At 36.5% G+C, this 14,181-nt stretch overlaps 4 protein-coding genes across 6 annotated transcripts in view; 3 read left to right on the top strand and 1 right to left on the bottom strand.

Annotated features, from left to right (window-relative positions):
* Positions 1-2,385, bottom strand: part of LOC105568089 — a 6,665-nt gene extending 4,280 nt beyond the window's left edge. The window contains exon 1 of the mRNA XM_012023474.1: positions 2,227-2,385. The gene's annotated coding sequence lies outside the window, so the exon portion shown is untranslated. The remainder of the gene's footprint in view (positions 1-2,226) is intronic.
* Positions 2,386-5,316: 2,931 nt separating this feature from the next.
* LOC105568048 (odorant receptor 45b-like) lies at positions 5,317-6,957 on the top strand. Its single transcript, XM_012023412.1, has 2 exons — positions 5,317-6,070; positions 6,306-6,957. Exons 1-2 carry the CDS (start codon positions 5,389-5,391, stop codon positions 6,644-6,646), a joined length of 1,023 nt encoding a protein of 340 aa, XP_011878802.1. The 5' UTR covers positions 5,317-5,388; the 3' UTR covers positions 6,647-6,957.
* A 227-nt stretch (positions 6,958-7,184) lies between these two features.
* On the top strand, positions 7,185-9,897 carry LOC105568047 (odorant receptor 4-like). 2 transcript variants are annotated; one of them, XM_012023410.1, is made up of 4 exons: positions 7,185-7,494; positions 7,718-7,887; positions 8,266-8,977; positions 9,283-9,897. In XM_012023410.1, the coding sequence occupies exons 2-4, from the start codon at positions 7,744-7,746 to the stop codon at positions 9,621-9,623; spliced, it is 1,197 nt and encodes a 398-aa protein (XP_011878800.1). In that variant the 5' UTR covers positions 7,185-7,494; positions 7,718-7,743; the 3' UTR covers positions 9,624-9,897. The 2 variants fall into 2 exon arrangements, with proteins under 2 accessions (XP_011878800.1, XP_011878799.1); XM_012023409.1 differs by having other exon boundaries at positions 7,185-7,887.
* Positions 9,898-10,670: 773 nt separating this feature from the next.
* LOC105568043 (odorant receptor 10a-like) lies at positions 10,671-13,006 on the top strand. Of its 2 annotated transcripts, XM_012023406.1 has the most exons (4): positions 10,671-10,872; positions 11,506-11,737; positions 11,942-12,217; positions 12,498-13,006. In XM_012023406.1, the coding sequence occupies exons 1-4, from the start codon at positions 10,729-10,731 to the stop codon at positions 12,836-12,838; spliced, it is 993 nt and encodes a 330-aa protein (XP_011878796.1). In that variant the 5' UTR covers positions 10,671-10,728; the 3' UTR covers positions 12,839-13,006. The 2 variants fall into 2 exon arrangements, with proteins under 2 accessions (XP_011878796.1, XP_011878795.1); XM_012023405.1 differs by having other exon boundaries at positions 11,506-12,217.
* The last annotated feature ends 1,175 nt before the right edge of the window (positions 13,007-14,181 follow it).

Raw genomic sequence — 14,181 nt, 5'->3', positions numbered from 1 at the left:
ATTTCTCTGAAAGATTTTTCGTGTATATTATTCACGTAATGATGAGCTTAGTATAACGCTTTAATCTGTTTTGAGGGTTGGGTGTGTGTGTTTGTGGGCGTGAATGAGGGTGAGAAGAAGGGTGGACGAATGGGGAGAGGGAGGGAGGGAAGAGAGAGAGAGAGAGATGTGTAATATACATATAATCATCATGCATTTTATCTCTACGAAGATAGCAATTTTTAGAATTATTACCTTAAAAGTGAAACCAATTACGAAGTAATACAGGAAGCTATTGATTGGCCTATTATGTTAATTGTACGTATTTTGTCAAATGATAAAATGCAATGAATCATTTGTTTGTACGTAACAAATATTATCAGTCGTCTGCCTTTTTTAACGTTTGCAATTTTAATGTATATATAATAAATATATTGATACTATTGTTAATTTTATATTACAAAATTGGTAACGTAGTTATTGGCATCAATGTTTCAAAAGAAAAAAGTAGCTTGCAATTAGATTAAAACTTTTATTAAAAAGAATTGTTCCGACTTTCCGCGAAGAATGTCGCAAGATGTAAATGTATAATTACACCATTAAAATATATATATATCTAGTTTGTAACTGTACTTGCATTTATAATAATTGGAGCAATTTTTAACGAAATTACATAGTTGTTTTAGGAAACTACTCGCTTATCGTTGTATCGATAAGGGAGGGCCTTGGATAACTAACTGTAAGGCTAGGCCGAGGGTATTGCCAAAGCACTATAGGTGCGCATTATCATAAATAACGAGGTGACTCACAAATGTTTAAAATTTCGAATGAATTTTCTTGCAACACTTGTAACTTAATATTGCTATAAACATTGTCGATTATTTGATGGAATTGTACAACTTTAAATAGAACTACATTTACAAACATCGGTAATATTTGTGTGGAAGATAAGTAAAAATAAGCTTTCACACATATATATATTTACATGAAGAAGTTAGCAATAGAAATTATTTTTCATGCATTTCGAATTACGTTTTATTAATTTTGTACGATCTTGCTTAGTGTCTTTCCGATTTTTATAAAGTTATCTCAATTATTATGTATCAAATTTATACATAAATGTATGAACATATAAGAATATTAAAAATATACATGTAAATAAAAAATGTATGTCTATTTGTATAAGTGCATTATATTCCAGTATTCCAGATTACCCTTTTTACCATGTGTTAGTTCAAGTTCAAGCACGTGAGACGTCCTTTCTCTTACGCATAGCCACGTCACGGCAGCGGAACAGTTACTTAACATCTCGGATATAGTCAGTCAGCTCGTAAACTTCGCCAATGTGATCAGCAAGACAAACGAAACCCCCATAGATTGCAATTACACGCGTGGCGGCGCGCTCGCGCGCGCGGCGGAATTGCCGGTTGAAAAATTCGCGTGGCCGCGCCAGCAGCAACGGTAGTCGCAGTCAAGTAGAGCGTGTTCGATGGTGTTTCCAATGTGGAAAGGCGATACGATCATCGGTGTTCGAATTGCCGTTACATTATTTATGACGGGAAAATTTTGCGTGCATCTCGCGGAAGGTTCGCGTCTACGCCGGAGGGTTGATTCGCGGAATGTACAAAATTAATGTCTTTTAATTACGCAACTGTTTGTGTATATCGCAGCAAAAGCATCGCGAGCGCGTAATCTGTCACTTGTAATGAAAGTATAGCTGCTGTGCAAATTTGAAAATGTTACGACATCTTTGGTCTCAATGTAGAGAGCGGTTAATGAAAAATATTCCTTAATGAAGTACCGTTTGCCCGGGTACCGTATGTTTAATACGATGCGAGTTGCCAGAATTTACTTTGCTGAAAGTGTGAGATAAAATATAAAAGGAAACATAAAAGAAGTATATTTAAAAAAATACCAAAAACCGGGTTATATTAACGAACAAGATATTTCGAATTTGCAATATCTGCAACGCCACGCCTGTGTTTGAATAAAGTTCCGTGAGCAGGCTTCCTTAAAACACGAAGTTTCAACCAAACACTTAATTTTACGTCCTCACATTCGGATGGTCTACTTTCATGACTTTCACGTCAATCCCACGAACTCGTAAAGACACGTAAACGTCCAGGTATTTTAAGAATTATGCAGCGCTCTTGAGGAGTTCCGATAAAAAGGTCGCTCTCCGTCTGGACAATGGTATCGTTATCGTGAAACGAATATCTTGTGCGTAGCGATTTATTTCCCCCGTACCTTTGAAGCCAGTGAAGGAAGATCTACGGGCTGCCTGTGTCGGACTGTGAACGAACTGTGCGCGTGTGTGGTTCCTCAGGAGCACCTCCGTGCACCTGACACGACGAAGGTTGTGGTGTGACTGGCGTCAGACGTAGCGCGTCGAACGGTACTTACCTACCTGAGCAAGTCCCCTGGCTTTCGAGCGTAGAAGCCGGCAAATACAATGCACCGCCAGCACGCTTTCGACTCGATGCAGATCCCTGCACCACGACCGGAATATTACCTGCACTTGCGTGAATTCTAGCGCCTTTGCTCCGAAGCTCCAAACATTCTCGTGCCCGCGTTTAGATTTTTCAGATTTTGGTTTGCTCGACGACACAGCGTGCATCAGGCGAAATTTCGAACGGTTCTGTGACGTAGACAGTTTCTCAAAACAGATTACCAATTTTCTATTGTGGTAATAGGTAAACTTTACATTTATTATTATACGAAATTGGTCTTTCTTTGGAGATAAAAATTCAGCGTATAGAGAACCTAAAACCACCGGAGGTTGAAACAAGTAAATTTTATAGACAACAACATATTGAAAACGACAAATTCGAGAACGGTTTACCTAATGCTATAAGATTATTGTAGAATGTATGAGTTTCTATTTTTATAAATACTTCCTCGTGACTTGGCTACTTATCGTATTAATTAGGAACATGGTGATTGTACATTGTACCCATTATACGCAGTTCTTGATAATTATAACTGTTTATAATATGATTCTTGCGTGACAGCTGATAATATAATACGGTCTATTAACGTTGAACACGTTAGATGACTTTAAATAAACATCCAACGTGTTCGCATCTGATGCAGACATTATAGCCTCGAAACGCCGTGAACAATCTAATCGACGATATTCCGCCAATAATGCCAATTGCAATGAATGAACGTTTGGAAATGCGGCAGTGAAAATTACCGTTATCGAGATCGGGTTAGCTCAGCCAGTTTTTATCCAGGCCACGGTATGTAAATTACAGCCGCGCAAATGTACTTCCTTTCTGGAATTCCCCAATGAGATATGTTACGTTCCACATGGAATTCGGATGCCGGATTGGAGTAGAGGTCTCGCCGTACGGATAAGAAAATATCTCGTCACTCTGTAGTAAAATTGCTGTAACAGATTGTATCAGATTTGGATAACCACTTGTCGAGAGACGCTACTACTTCGCTGTAAAACCGGCTCTTGATACAGATACACACAAAAGCCTCTTTCGGACAGTCGATGACCCCGCGAGGGATTAGGGAACGTGCGTCCGACGAAGGTATACCGGCCTCTTCAACTTCCAGGTACCAAGGTCATCTCTTTGCACTGCGGTATAGCATGAAGCGATGATAGAGAGAAGGGACGTTTAACCGGTTACGAGCTGTGACTTGACGCCAATTTTTGAGTAGCCGGCGATTATAGCTCGTCGGTATTTTATCCTGTTTGTTCTGCCCGAGGACTAATTGATTCCTCCGTGTGGAATTGTAGAACAAACTCTTCTGGCGTCTTCGGTAATGAGACCTATATGAGATTTCACGAAGCAGCAAGAGGCGATCGTGCGACTAAAGTCTCTGTAAAACAAAAATGCGACACGGAAAACGCGCGGTGCTCTACGCATTAATGTAATGCAGTTTTATATACAACGTACATAAAGCTAAAATTTTATGTACCAAAGCTAGCACGCGCCGTACATTCTTGATTAAAGAAAATATAAGTTGTATACCGCGCAGTAAATACATTGCAAGTTTTCAACATCTCTATTTTACTTCGAGATATGGCATATGGCTTAGATTTGTGGTTCATAAATAAGAAATTAGAGAGGAATTTCTAGTTTCTCCACAACGTTGACACATAGATATATCTACGTGTATTTTTTATGAGAGGCAGAAGATTTTAAGATTCAAATAGTTTTACAAGAGAGAAAAGGCGCGCGATCAATATAACGTCCGCACGTCGTTTCACCGCGTACCTCAAGAAAACAGTTTTGTAAATTGCGACATTCGTAGCGTGCGACTTTTTTCAAGAAAAGATCCTCTTTGCTACGTCCCGCGGTGTCTCGCGAAAAGTCAACGCGGCTGGAGGCGGTCGCACGCGAATAAAAGATGCAGTACAGCGGTATCTTTGAAAAATGTTACGAACACTTCCGCGTGCCTCGCCTTAATCTGACGATCGCATACTTGTGACAGGAGTCCTCGGATTCGGAATGATCTTCCATAAAGACATTACCGCGACATTGTCGGTGCACAGATTTGTCCTTAGTTGCGTCGGTATCTGGCCTGTGAGAGAGAGAACTATCTTCATGGATCTTAGATGGATCATCGCTGTATTTTTAGAAGCAAGTACCGTTAATGGGCCTTTGATTACGTGATGCTAAATTATATAACGCTCTCGTACACAAATGTTAATAAGATATATTAAAAGTATAATTATTTTACAATGTAATAATAATATGAATGAATCCGTTAACCGCATTTATTACGAGTCTTTTGATTGAAGGCAGGCAGACAAATAAATTGTGAGATGCTTAAATATGTAGCAAGTTAAGCATAAGTAAAATATAAGTGAAATTTGCTGAAATTGACTGGCTTAAGAGCAACCTGCTAAAATATATTTTTTAAAAATTATAATTGTTATATATAAAGTTATAAAATATTATATTAATTAACACGTTCCGTGCTGGAATAATTTTACGTGATTTATTCTCTACATCGCATGAATCAGCGGTGGCCCGTACAGTACGTTCATTATGTAATAGTTGTTTTTCATAATAATTACAAAATAAAAAGTTATTATTATAAAGAAAGAGGCTTAATGTACAAAATACAATACACAACGAGGCAAATATATTGATTAAATATCGATTTAATATTAACCTTTAATGTGAACGTATTAAGCGGCCGAAATATCAAACGGCTTAGAACAGAAAGTCTAGTGTGGGTCACCGGTGACTCACACGATATGGTACGGATTGACATTACAAAATTACTTTATAATATTAAAATATTTTCGTATTTTGATAATTGTATCAATAATATGAATTTTATGTTACATATTTCTAATATATAAGAAATAATTATACTGAGCTTTTTTTCAATAATCTATTGTTGCGCAATACATGGCAATCTCTTATTTTCTAGGTAGTTCCGATGAGCATCTATTTCACCGAAATTTATTTGCACTGTAATGGAGCGAAAAATTCTTTTGACTCCGTGGTAACCGGTTGCGCAGCTTCGTTAGCCCTTACAAGGCTAATTGCACCTCGTATTCACCGAGAGGAATTACTCGAGATAGTCACTTCCATGATAGACGATTGGGTTGTGCAGAAGGATAAAAAAGTTCGCTGGATCATGAAGAAATACGCAACAATGTCGACACGCGTGACGGTGCTTACCTTCATTCTGGTGGCTATTATAGTAGGTGGTTACGCCGTTATGGCGATAACAGCGGTTACCGCGAAAACGGGTCAGCTTGATAATGAGATCAATGTAAACGTGAGCCACGAGAACGGAAGTCAGCCTTGCATGTTTCGGAGCGCGTCGTCGCATCAGGCGCTCATAGTCATTCAGGCGATGCAGATGTTCACCACCGGTATATTAACCTTCGGCACCACCAGTTTCTTCTTTGGACTGACCATGCATCTGTGCGCCCAATTTGATGCGTTGAGTCTCAAGATATCCGAATTCAGAGTTAGCGAGGCGCGTCGCGTGATAGCCGAAGCGGTCCAGAGGCATTGTCATCTTATCCGACTGGCCGAGTGCATGGAGGAGTCATTTAATGCGAGCGTTTTGATATATTTGTTCGTTACCAGCACTCTCATGTGTGTAGAGGGTAATGTGCCTTTAAATGAAAAACTGTTAAATTTTAAGACGCTTTCCCAAAGTGTTATTAAATTAAACTTTCAATTATGAGATCAATTTGGTTATTTGTTAAACACTCTCAAGTTCTAATTTGCAATGACATTGCGTAGCTGGAGTTTACGTAATTATTTGCAATCTTTATAATACAATATCGAATCTCGTACTACAAAACTGCGTGTTTTTAATGTTGCGATAACATTTTCTAGGGTACATATTAATCGCATCGTTACCTATCGGCAATCTACGTCTAATTATACATAGCATTAGTGTCTTACTTCTTATGCTGATCCAATTGTCGTTCTACACGTTCGCTGGTGATTACTTGGAGATGAGAAGTACCGCATTGTCTTATGCCACTTACGATTGCGATTGGTATGATCTGCCAGCTAGTATAGCCAAGGATTTCCAGATTATTCTAATGCGAGCCAGTATTCCTCATCAATTGACGGCCGGGAAATTCGTGGTCATGAACATGATCACGTTTAAAGATATCTTAAAGTCCACGGCGTCGTATCTTTCGGTCTTGCGTGTCATGTTAGGTGAATAATATATATTATCCAGTTGTTGAAGTTGCGCAATGTTGTCGATTACATCCCGTCGCGATAGTAAGCTTTCATAAAGTTTGTAGATTAATTTGAAATAATTTAGAGTGAAGTTTTTAGTCGTATCTTAATTTTAGAGAGATGTGCATGGGATGTCACGATATTTTGATATAAAAGTTTCCAGTTTTCCTTCAACAGTACACGATACTTTATACATCCCTTGTCTTTTCCATCCCCTTTCAGTTACTTCCACGACACAGAACGATAGACTAACGTTTCATGCTACATACAAAATCATATGATGCCATACGTTACCTGTACGTTTCGATTTCAGTTACAGAACTACAGCGTAAGAACAGAAGTGCACTATTAATTTTCGTATTTCCTTTTATGTTCTTGCCACGATGAAAGAGATGCGTGATGGTACTGCGTCGCATACCACAAATGCATGTTCGCGCAAAGACACTCTCGGTAGAGGCTGTAATCGGTAAAAGTTCAAAAATTTAAAAGTGAAACAGCCCTCAACTACAAAGCATCTTATAGAAACGTATGTATGTGATTTCGTTCTGTCGATTCCGTTTCCGCGCGGCGGAACGCCGCTCCTCGCGTGAATAAAAGATCAAAGAAGGACGTCTCGCCCTCGATGGCGTGGGTAGCGAGATGGCTTTGCTTACCGCGCGCCTTCACAGTAAGTTTGGAGCTTGGTCAACGCACATGAAATCGAATAGACGATATCAAGAGAAACGGATATCAATAATTTCATTCGGCTTGTGCGTGATAATTGTTTGCAATTGGATCGATCTTGATTCTTGATCTATCGACTTGATTCTCGATTAAATCAACATTAAATAAAGTACATATAATTTTCCCATTATTGAAGTGCATTCTTATTTACTTGCAAATCGATTAATATTGCGATGATGAGAAGCGCATTTTTTGAAAGTATTTCTGTGCTTCGATATTAACTCAAATAAAGATCTATAATTGAGACTGCTTTGACTAAGATCTTGGTGTAACATGGAACATACACGTGTAAGTATATATGTAGCCTTAATTAATTTGTTATTAATTCTTAGAAAAAGATCCATAGCGATTCTTCATAATGAAGAAAGCAAGGGACTGGAACAACGAATCTCATTACGCTCTAAATGTTTACGAAAAAGTTCTCGGTATAATTGGAATTTGGCCTTTGAATGCGGGAGAACTTAAATCCATCGCACGATGTTCCTTAGCCATTTTGATCCAGGTAAATGTCACAAAAATAATTATGATAGGTAAGTTCGACCGTTTTCAAGGAGTAACACAAACAGTGATAGAAACGTCTCTAACGATCATGCTGGTTCTTAGCTAAATCTCTGCCTGGTTATTTTTTTCTTCCGCATACATCTTAACTGTGTTATTCATAGAAATACTTATTAATAAACTGAATAAAAGATATATGTATACGAAGATATACGAAACATATCTTCACTGCCATATCTGTTATCCCTGTATCACATCTTCGTCTCTGGAAACAGTTTACTGGATAAAAATACTTAGGCATTTATAAAACTAATGAAGTAATTAGAAATTACTTAATTAAAACTAAGAAATCGCGAATTAACGCGATTTACTCGGCGGTTAGATCAGTACTATCGCCAGCCTGTCTCTGGAAGCGTACCGGCAGTGCCTCGGTACCGAGGACATGATGGAGGCTTTCCTAATGGACCTCTCGTCTGTCGTCAGCCTCTCCAAGCTTATCGTCATCCGCCTCACTTGGAGGCACACTTATATTCTGGTGACTTCCATTGTCGATGACTGGTCGGTGTCCCGGGACACGCTACAGCGAGAGGTGATGATGAGATACACCCACGTCGGCAGGATTGTGTCTTTGACAATGTTGTACCTGGGCTACGCATCGGGCGTCTCGTTCCTCTTCATGGCCGTGCCATTCGATAGCTTTATACCCTGGCTAAATGTCTCCAAGGCGAATGACAACGACACGGCTGTGACTACATATTTTCTGGCGACTTACTGCGTCTTTGGGTCGTTGCCAACGATTACTTACAGCTGCGTCTTGCTGCTACAAGTGGCGCAGATCTTCGTCAATGCCACTTCGCATTGCGGAAATGATGGTTTCTTCTTCGGTCTCGCTATGCACCTATGCGGACAGTTCGAGGTACTGCAAATGGATTTCGCCGGCATCGAACCGGAAGAGCGAACCTGCAAAAAGAGGATACGGATGTTAATCGGCAGGCATTGCCATTTGATAAGATTAGCCGATAGTTTCGAGTACGCATTTAACATGGCTATTTTCGCGCAGGTGTCAATGAGCGTGTTACTGCTTTGTGTGGAAGGTATTTCGTTTCTGTATTGTATATTAAAAAATATTATAACATAAGAAATCGAAGGATTAGAGAAACAAATGAAAATTTTTTTAATACTTCGTAAGTAAAATGTTTGAAGAAACGAACAAACCAGATTTGCCAAATTTATTAGAAATATTCAAAACTATATTATAAACTAAGAATTCGAGTTCCTATAAACCAAAGATTCGAAATCTTGGAAATATAATATATTGTTATTTTATTAGATATTACAGATTATTGACATATTAAAGTTACATTGTGTCTCTGTGTAACAATTGAAGATTTATTTTCAGGTATGCAGTTGATAATATCGTTGAAGTTAAATGATAATGTCGCAGCAATAAAGCACGTTGTCTTGATTCTAACGATGCTGGTGCAATTGTATCTCTATTGCTACGCTGGTGGCCAGTTGGAATATGTAACCGGAAGGATCGCGTACAGCGCTTATAGCAGCCCGTGGTACGATTTTAATGTAAAGGTAATGAAAAACCTGCCTATGGTGATGTTTCGAGGAAGGATGCCTCATCAAACGACAGCTGGGAAATTCCTGCCGATGAATTTGTTTTCATTCAAAGAGATTTTGAAAGCCACGGGCTCCTATCTCTCCGTTCTCAGAGTGATGATAGATGTGTAAAATTGATATTGACGGCATACACGATTATAAATTATGACTGATATCTTCAAAGCAATGTTTCCTTTCTTCGTTTTCTTCGATCTTGCATGTATGAATAGTTCTATGCGAATCTACGTGCAACATTGATTAACATATATATTTTGCCAAACGTTAGATAAGAATACCATTATGGCTCGAACGTTTTTATTCGGTTTGGTATATTATGAATATGCCACGTTGTAATAAATCGAGCAAAACGCACAATCTTCAACTCGACAATCATCAACATGATAATATATAATTAAAAAACATGTGTACCTGTTTCTTATTTGGAATAATTTTCAGAATAGTTTTCTCCTTTTCCGGAAAAAAAACCTGAAAATGTACTTCTAAATTATTAGAAATAATATACTACAAAACAGTTTCTATCCTGACATTATCTAATGTGTACCGGACATAATGTAAGAAAATGATAAAATATATTATAAGTAAATATAAAGACAAATACTACTAACGTCTCACGTAATTCTTACAACATACTGTTACAAGATGTTGTGTACAGTTTACCTCTTCTTTTTCCTACTTATATGAATATACATATATTTTTATACGAATAAATCAACTTACAAATTTTTCTCAGTAAGAGAAACAGTTTCGTGCAATCGTTTACAAAGCTACTTATATTTTTTATTTATCACGAAATACAATATTTAAGCGGCTGTAAGTCTAAGAGATATCTGCAGATATTAATAATGTCTGTCAAGAATAATGTTGAATCACGTATCATTCGGTACCATATTATTTCTACACATACAAATATAAACGAAAGCTATACTTGCATTTTCCACGAAAGTCAAGAAAGCCGAAGGTATGAATAATAAATGAGAAAAAAATCCAGCCCGTCGGTTGCATCACGGAGGGGTTGCTTTAAGTACTACAGGTACTTGTACCTGTAACAAATCAAATATTGAACGATAGAGAAGAAAGCAGTATATGTGTTTCGAGGAACGACAGTCGCTTCGGGTAAGAACTATTTGAAGAGAGACTTGGAAGATTAACAGTGTAACAGTCTGTGGGCGAAATAATAAAGATATTACGCAAGCGTAAAATTTTTAAGTGCTCGAGAATGCGATCAAGTACGAATTGGAATACTGATACTACAAATAGTTTGAAATTTCACAAAAATTTTCTTGGCATTATTGGACTCTGGGTACTAGATGAGAAAAGTGTATTCTCGAAAATTCGATGGTTTTTATCAACGACAGTGGAAGTGAGTTATGCAGTGCAATTTACACTTTTATATATTCGCGTTAAGTATTTGAACGTCTTTCTTTTATTTCATCAAACAATAAAAAAGTGTTAAATGTTAGTCTATTTATATGTACTGTATAGATATTTTGCCTTGGTATATAAATATATTGTTATAACTGTTAAATTATTAATATCTTGTGCAATACATGAAAGAGTACCCAAAAGTTTCCGGGACTACGTAAAAAACATATTTACAGTGTACTCACAAGTCTGATAATTGAATCTCTTCGAAGCAATTTGATATTAATAATGAAGTTCCACAAAAATTGCTGTCGGCATTTCGGGCGAAGAATCTAGACAGTCCAGTACTTCCTGAAGTAAATAAGGCTGGGATTGTTAAACTAAGTCACATGGAAGATACTTCGAAAAGGATTAAACTTTCAGACCTGTAAGTACACGGTAAATATTTTTGAAAAAATATCCCCCAAAAATTTGCGTCCTCTCTCGTATACATACAGGGTGTTAGAAAAGTCTGGGAACGGTCAAATATCGCGAAAACGAAACGTTTTTGAGAAAAATGTATATTAAATCAAATCAAATAAAAATATATTTATATTGTCGCAATATTTTCATTTCATTTTCGTAATTTCAGTTGAGTACATTGATTACCATGTCACTAGAATTGATTCTACACTGTAAGGGTCCGGAGGACGCCATGGATGCCTTTTTATTGTGCTCATCGTCATTAGTTAGCATGGTAAAACTACTGTTGCATCGGGTATATTGGAGACAAAAATTCATTTTGGTGGAATCAATCATCCACGATTGGACTTCCGTTAAAAATTCTTATTCTCGCGATATCATGCTGAAGTATGCACGCATAGGTAAACTAGGGTCCTTGATATTCTTCTACTTCGGTTGTGCCTCAGTCATGTCCAGGATTCCCGCTATCGTGTTTTCTAATATCAATTTGCCCTGGAATTCTGAAAAGCAGTATTTCAATGATACATACGAACGAAAACTGATATTAGCGGCCTATTGCGTCTTTGGAAAGTATACATCTTCCATTACTTACGGCGCCATTGAAGTTTTGCAGTTCGTACAGGTCGTCGTTAACGGCATTTCGCAGTGCGGGAACGATGGGTTCTTCTTCCATCTCACGATGCACATGTGTGGACAATTCGCAATTCTCAGGGTGAACTTCACTAAATTGGGTTGCGAAGAATTTCCCTGCCGCACTAAATTCGACATCTTATTGAAGAGACATTATCACCTAATATATTTGTCGCATTATTTAGAGAGGGCTTTTACCCTGGTCATCTTAGCACAAATTTTAATGAGTGTCCTTGTGCTGTGTATTGCAGGTAAACGTAGAAATATTTTAAATAAATAATAATTGAATTAACATTGTTGTAAAAGTTTCGGAATTTGTATTTCTTACTTATTCAATATCACATACACATATGTGTATACGAACTAATAAACATAAATTCCTCTAGAATAACTAATAAATATAATTTTTTAATTAAAAAGAATTGAATATATATATTGCAAAATTACAAACTCTGTATTATAATTACTATAAGATTTGCAGCTATTTTAAATTTATTACTAATCACATTTAACGTATTGTATTGTTTTCAGGTTTTCTCTTAATGCGTTCACTTGAGATGAACGATACTTTTACCGCCGCAAAACATAGTGTCTTCGTTTTCGCACTGCTATTGCAACTTTTTATTTACTGCTTCGCTGGAGAGACATTGGAATTCCAATCGAAAGGATTGGCCTATGCAATTTATAAATCACCATGGTACACTTTTGACATACGCGCCATGAAAAATTTACCATTAATAATTCTCCGAACAACTAATCCTCAGCAGTTAACTGCAAGAAAATTTGTAGCAATGAATTTAATGACTTTTAAAGAAATTCTGAAGGCTTCCGCCTCGTATTTATCAGTATTAAGAGTAATGATTAAAGCGTGAGTGGAAATTCTATTAGCGAAGGAAAAGAAAAGTCAAGAGTCTAGTTATATCTTTTATAAGTTACTTTATGAAATTCATTAATTACCAATTATTTAGTTTGTTCTTTTATAGATAATTTCAACTATGTTTCTTAAAAAATTGTAATTAAATGACAAGCGTTTTTCTGTAAGTGGTAATGAATAAAGATATATATTTTGATGATGGAATGATAAAAAATTGCATTAATAATATATTTATTAAGAAATATATTATAAATACAAAAAATTAAGCAGATATGTATAACATGAAAGAGTATAATGGTGCAAATATAAAAAGTAAAAAAATTATGAAATAATTCTTAATATTACGTAAATATTACGTAAATATTACGTAATATTTAGGTTTTATCATGTAATATTTACTATAACGGAATAAATATATTTGAGGCTATTATCTTAGACTATAAAATTAATAATTTCACCAAATGCACCATTTCTATATTAGGAATGCCTATGAAAGTTACAGAAGAAATGTAATGACGTGTATACCGCTCGGTTTTTACACTTACTTTGTCTGCAAGACGTTCCAAGTTAATAAAACATGAGATGAAATAATGAGATAATATGGTAGAATTGATAACTTACAATAATGACCGGTAAGATTCGAACAGTCGTAAATCGATGGTTCTTACAAACTAAATTTTGCCAAATTTAGTTTGTAAGAACCGAACGAAGTAGCTTCGAATGAGCAGTCCTTCGAAGTTTTCCGCTCGCCAGGATGATGGATAAGGCCATAGGTTTTTATTTATCAACAGATGCACCCTACTTCATTGCAAATCTATTATTTCAAAGATAACGTGAGTATGGTCGAGGACAATATCGTGTCATGTATAACCATATTATTTGTACAATATGTATGGAAGGTATATTTGCGTACTTGAAGGAAATGAAAGCTGAAGGTATGAATAATGAATCAGAAAAAAATCCAAGAAAGTCAGTTTTCTGATGAATTTATTTTTATTCCAAGAGATTGTGAAAGCCACAGGCTATCTCTCCATTGTCTGAGTGATGATAGATTTATAAATTTGATATTGTCGGCACATACGATTATAAATTATGACTGATATCTCCAATGCAATGTTTCCTGCCTTCGATCTTGCGTATATTAATAGTTCTATACGAATATACGTGCGACATTGATTAACATATTTTATCAAACGTTAAGTAAGAATACAATTAAAGCTCGAACGATTTTATTCATACCATGTTGTAATAAATGGAACAAAAAGCACAATTTCCAACTTGACAATTATCAACATGATAATATATACTTAAAAAAATGTTTACCTGTTCCTTATTTGGAAT

Source organism: Vollenhovia emeryi, unplaced genomic scaffold (genome assembly GCF_000949405.1).
Source record: "Vollenhovia emeryi isolate VEMERY1.0 unplaced genomic scaffold, V.emery_V1.0 DF939132.1, whole genome shotgun sequence".
In the NCBI taxonomy this organism is placed as follows: domain Eukaryota; kingdom Metazoa; phylum Arthropoda; class Insecta; order Hymenoptera; family Formicidae; genus Vollenhovia; species Vollenhovia emeryi.
This window is presented reverse-complemented; position numbering and strand designations above follow the sequence as displayed.

Excerpts from the sequence above, each read along its gene's own strand:
- LOC105568043 (XM_012023405.1), top strand. The coding sequence starts at position 10,729 with ATGCGATCAAGTACGAATTGGAATACTGATACTACAAATAGTTTGAAA. Across the intron at positions 10,873-11,505 it reads TTTTATCAACGACAGTGGAA|TTGAGTACATTGATTACCAT; the intron begins GTGAGTTATGCA and ends TCGTAATTTCAG. Across the intron at positions 12,218-12,497 it reads CCTTGTGCTGTGTATTGCAG|GTTTTCTCTTAATGCGTTCA; the intron begins GTAAACGTAGAA and ends TATTGTTTTCAG.
- LOC105568047 (XM_012023410.1), top strand. The coding sequence starts at position 7,744 with ATGAAGAAAGCAAGGGACTGGAACAACGAATCTCATTACGCTCTAAAT. Across the intron at positions 7,888-8,265 it reads CCTTAGCCATTTTGATCCAG|ATCAGTACTATCGCCAGCCT; the intron begins GTAAATGTCACA and ends CTCGGCGGTTAG. Across the intron at positions 8,978-9,282 it reads GTTACTGCTTTGTGTGGAAG|GTATGCAGTTGATAATATCG; the intron begins GTATTTCGTTTC and ends ATTTATTTTCAG.
- LOC105568048 (XM_012023412.1), top strand. The coding sequence starts at position 5,389 with ATGAGCATCTATTTCACCGAAATTTATTTGCACTGTAATGGAGCGAAA. Across the intron at positions 6,071-6,305 it reads CACTCTCATGTGTGTAGAGG|GGTACATATTAATCGCATCG; the intron begins GTAATGTGCCTT and ends AACATTTTCTAG.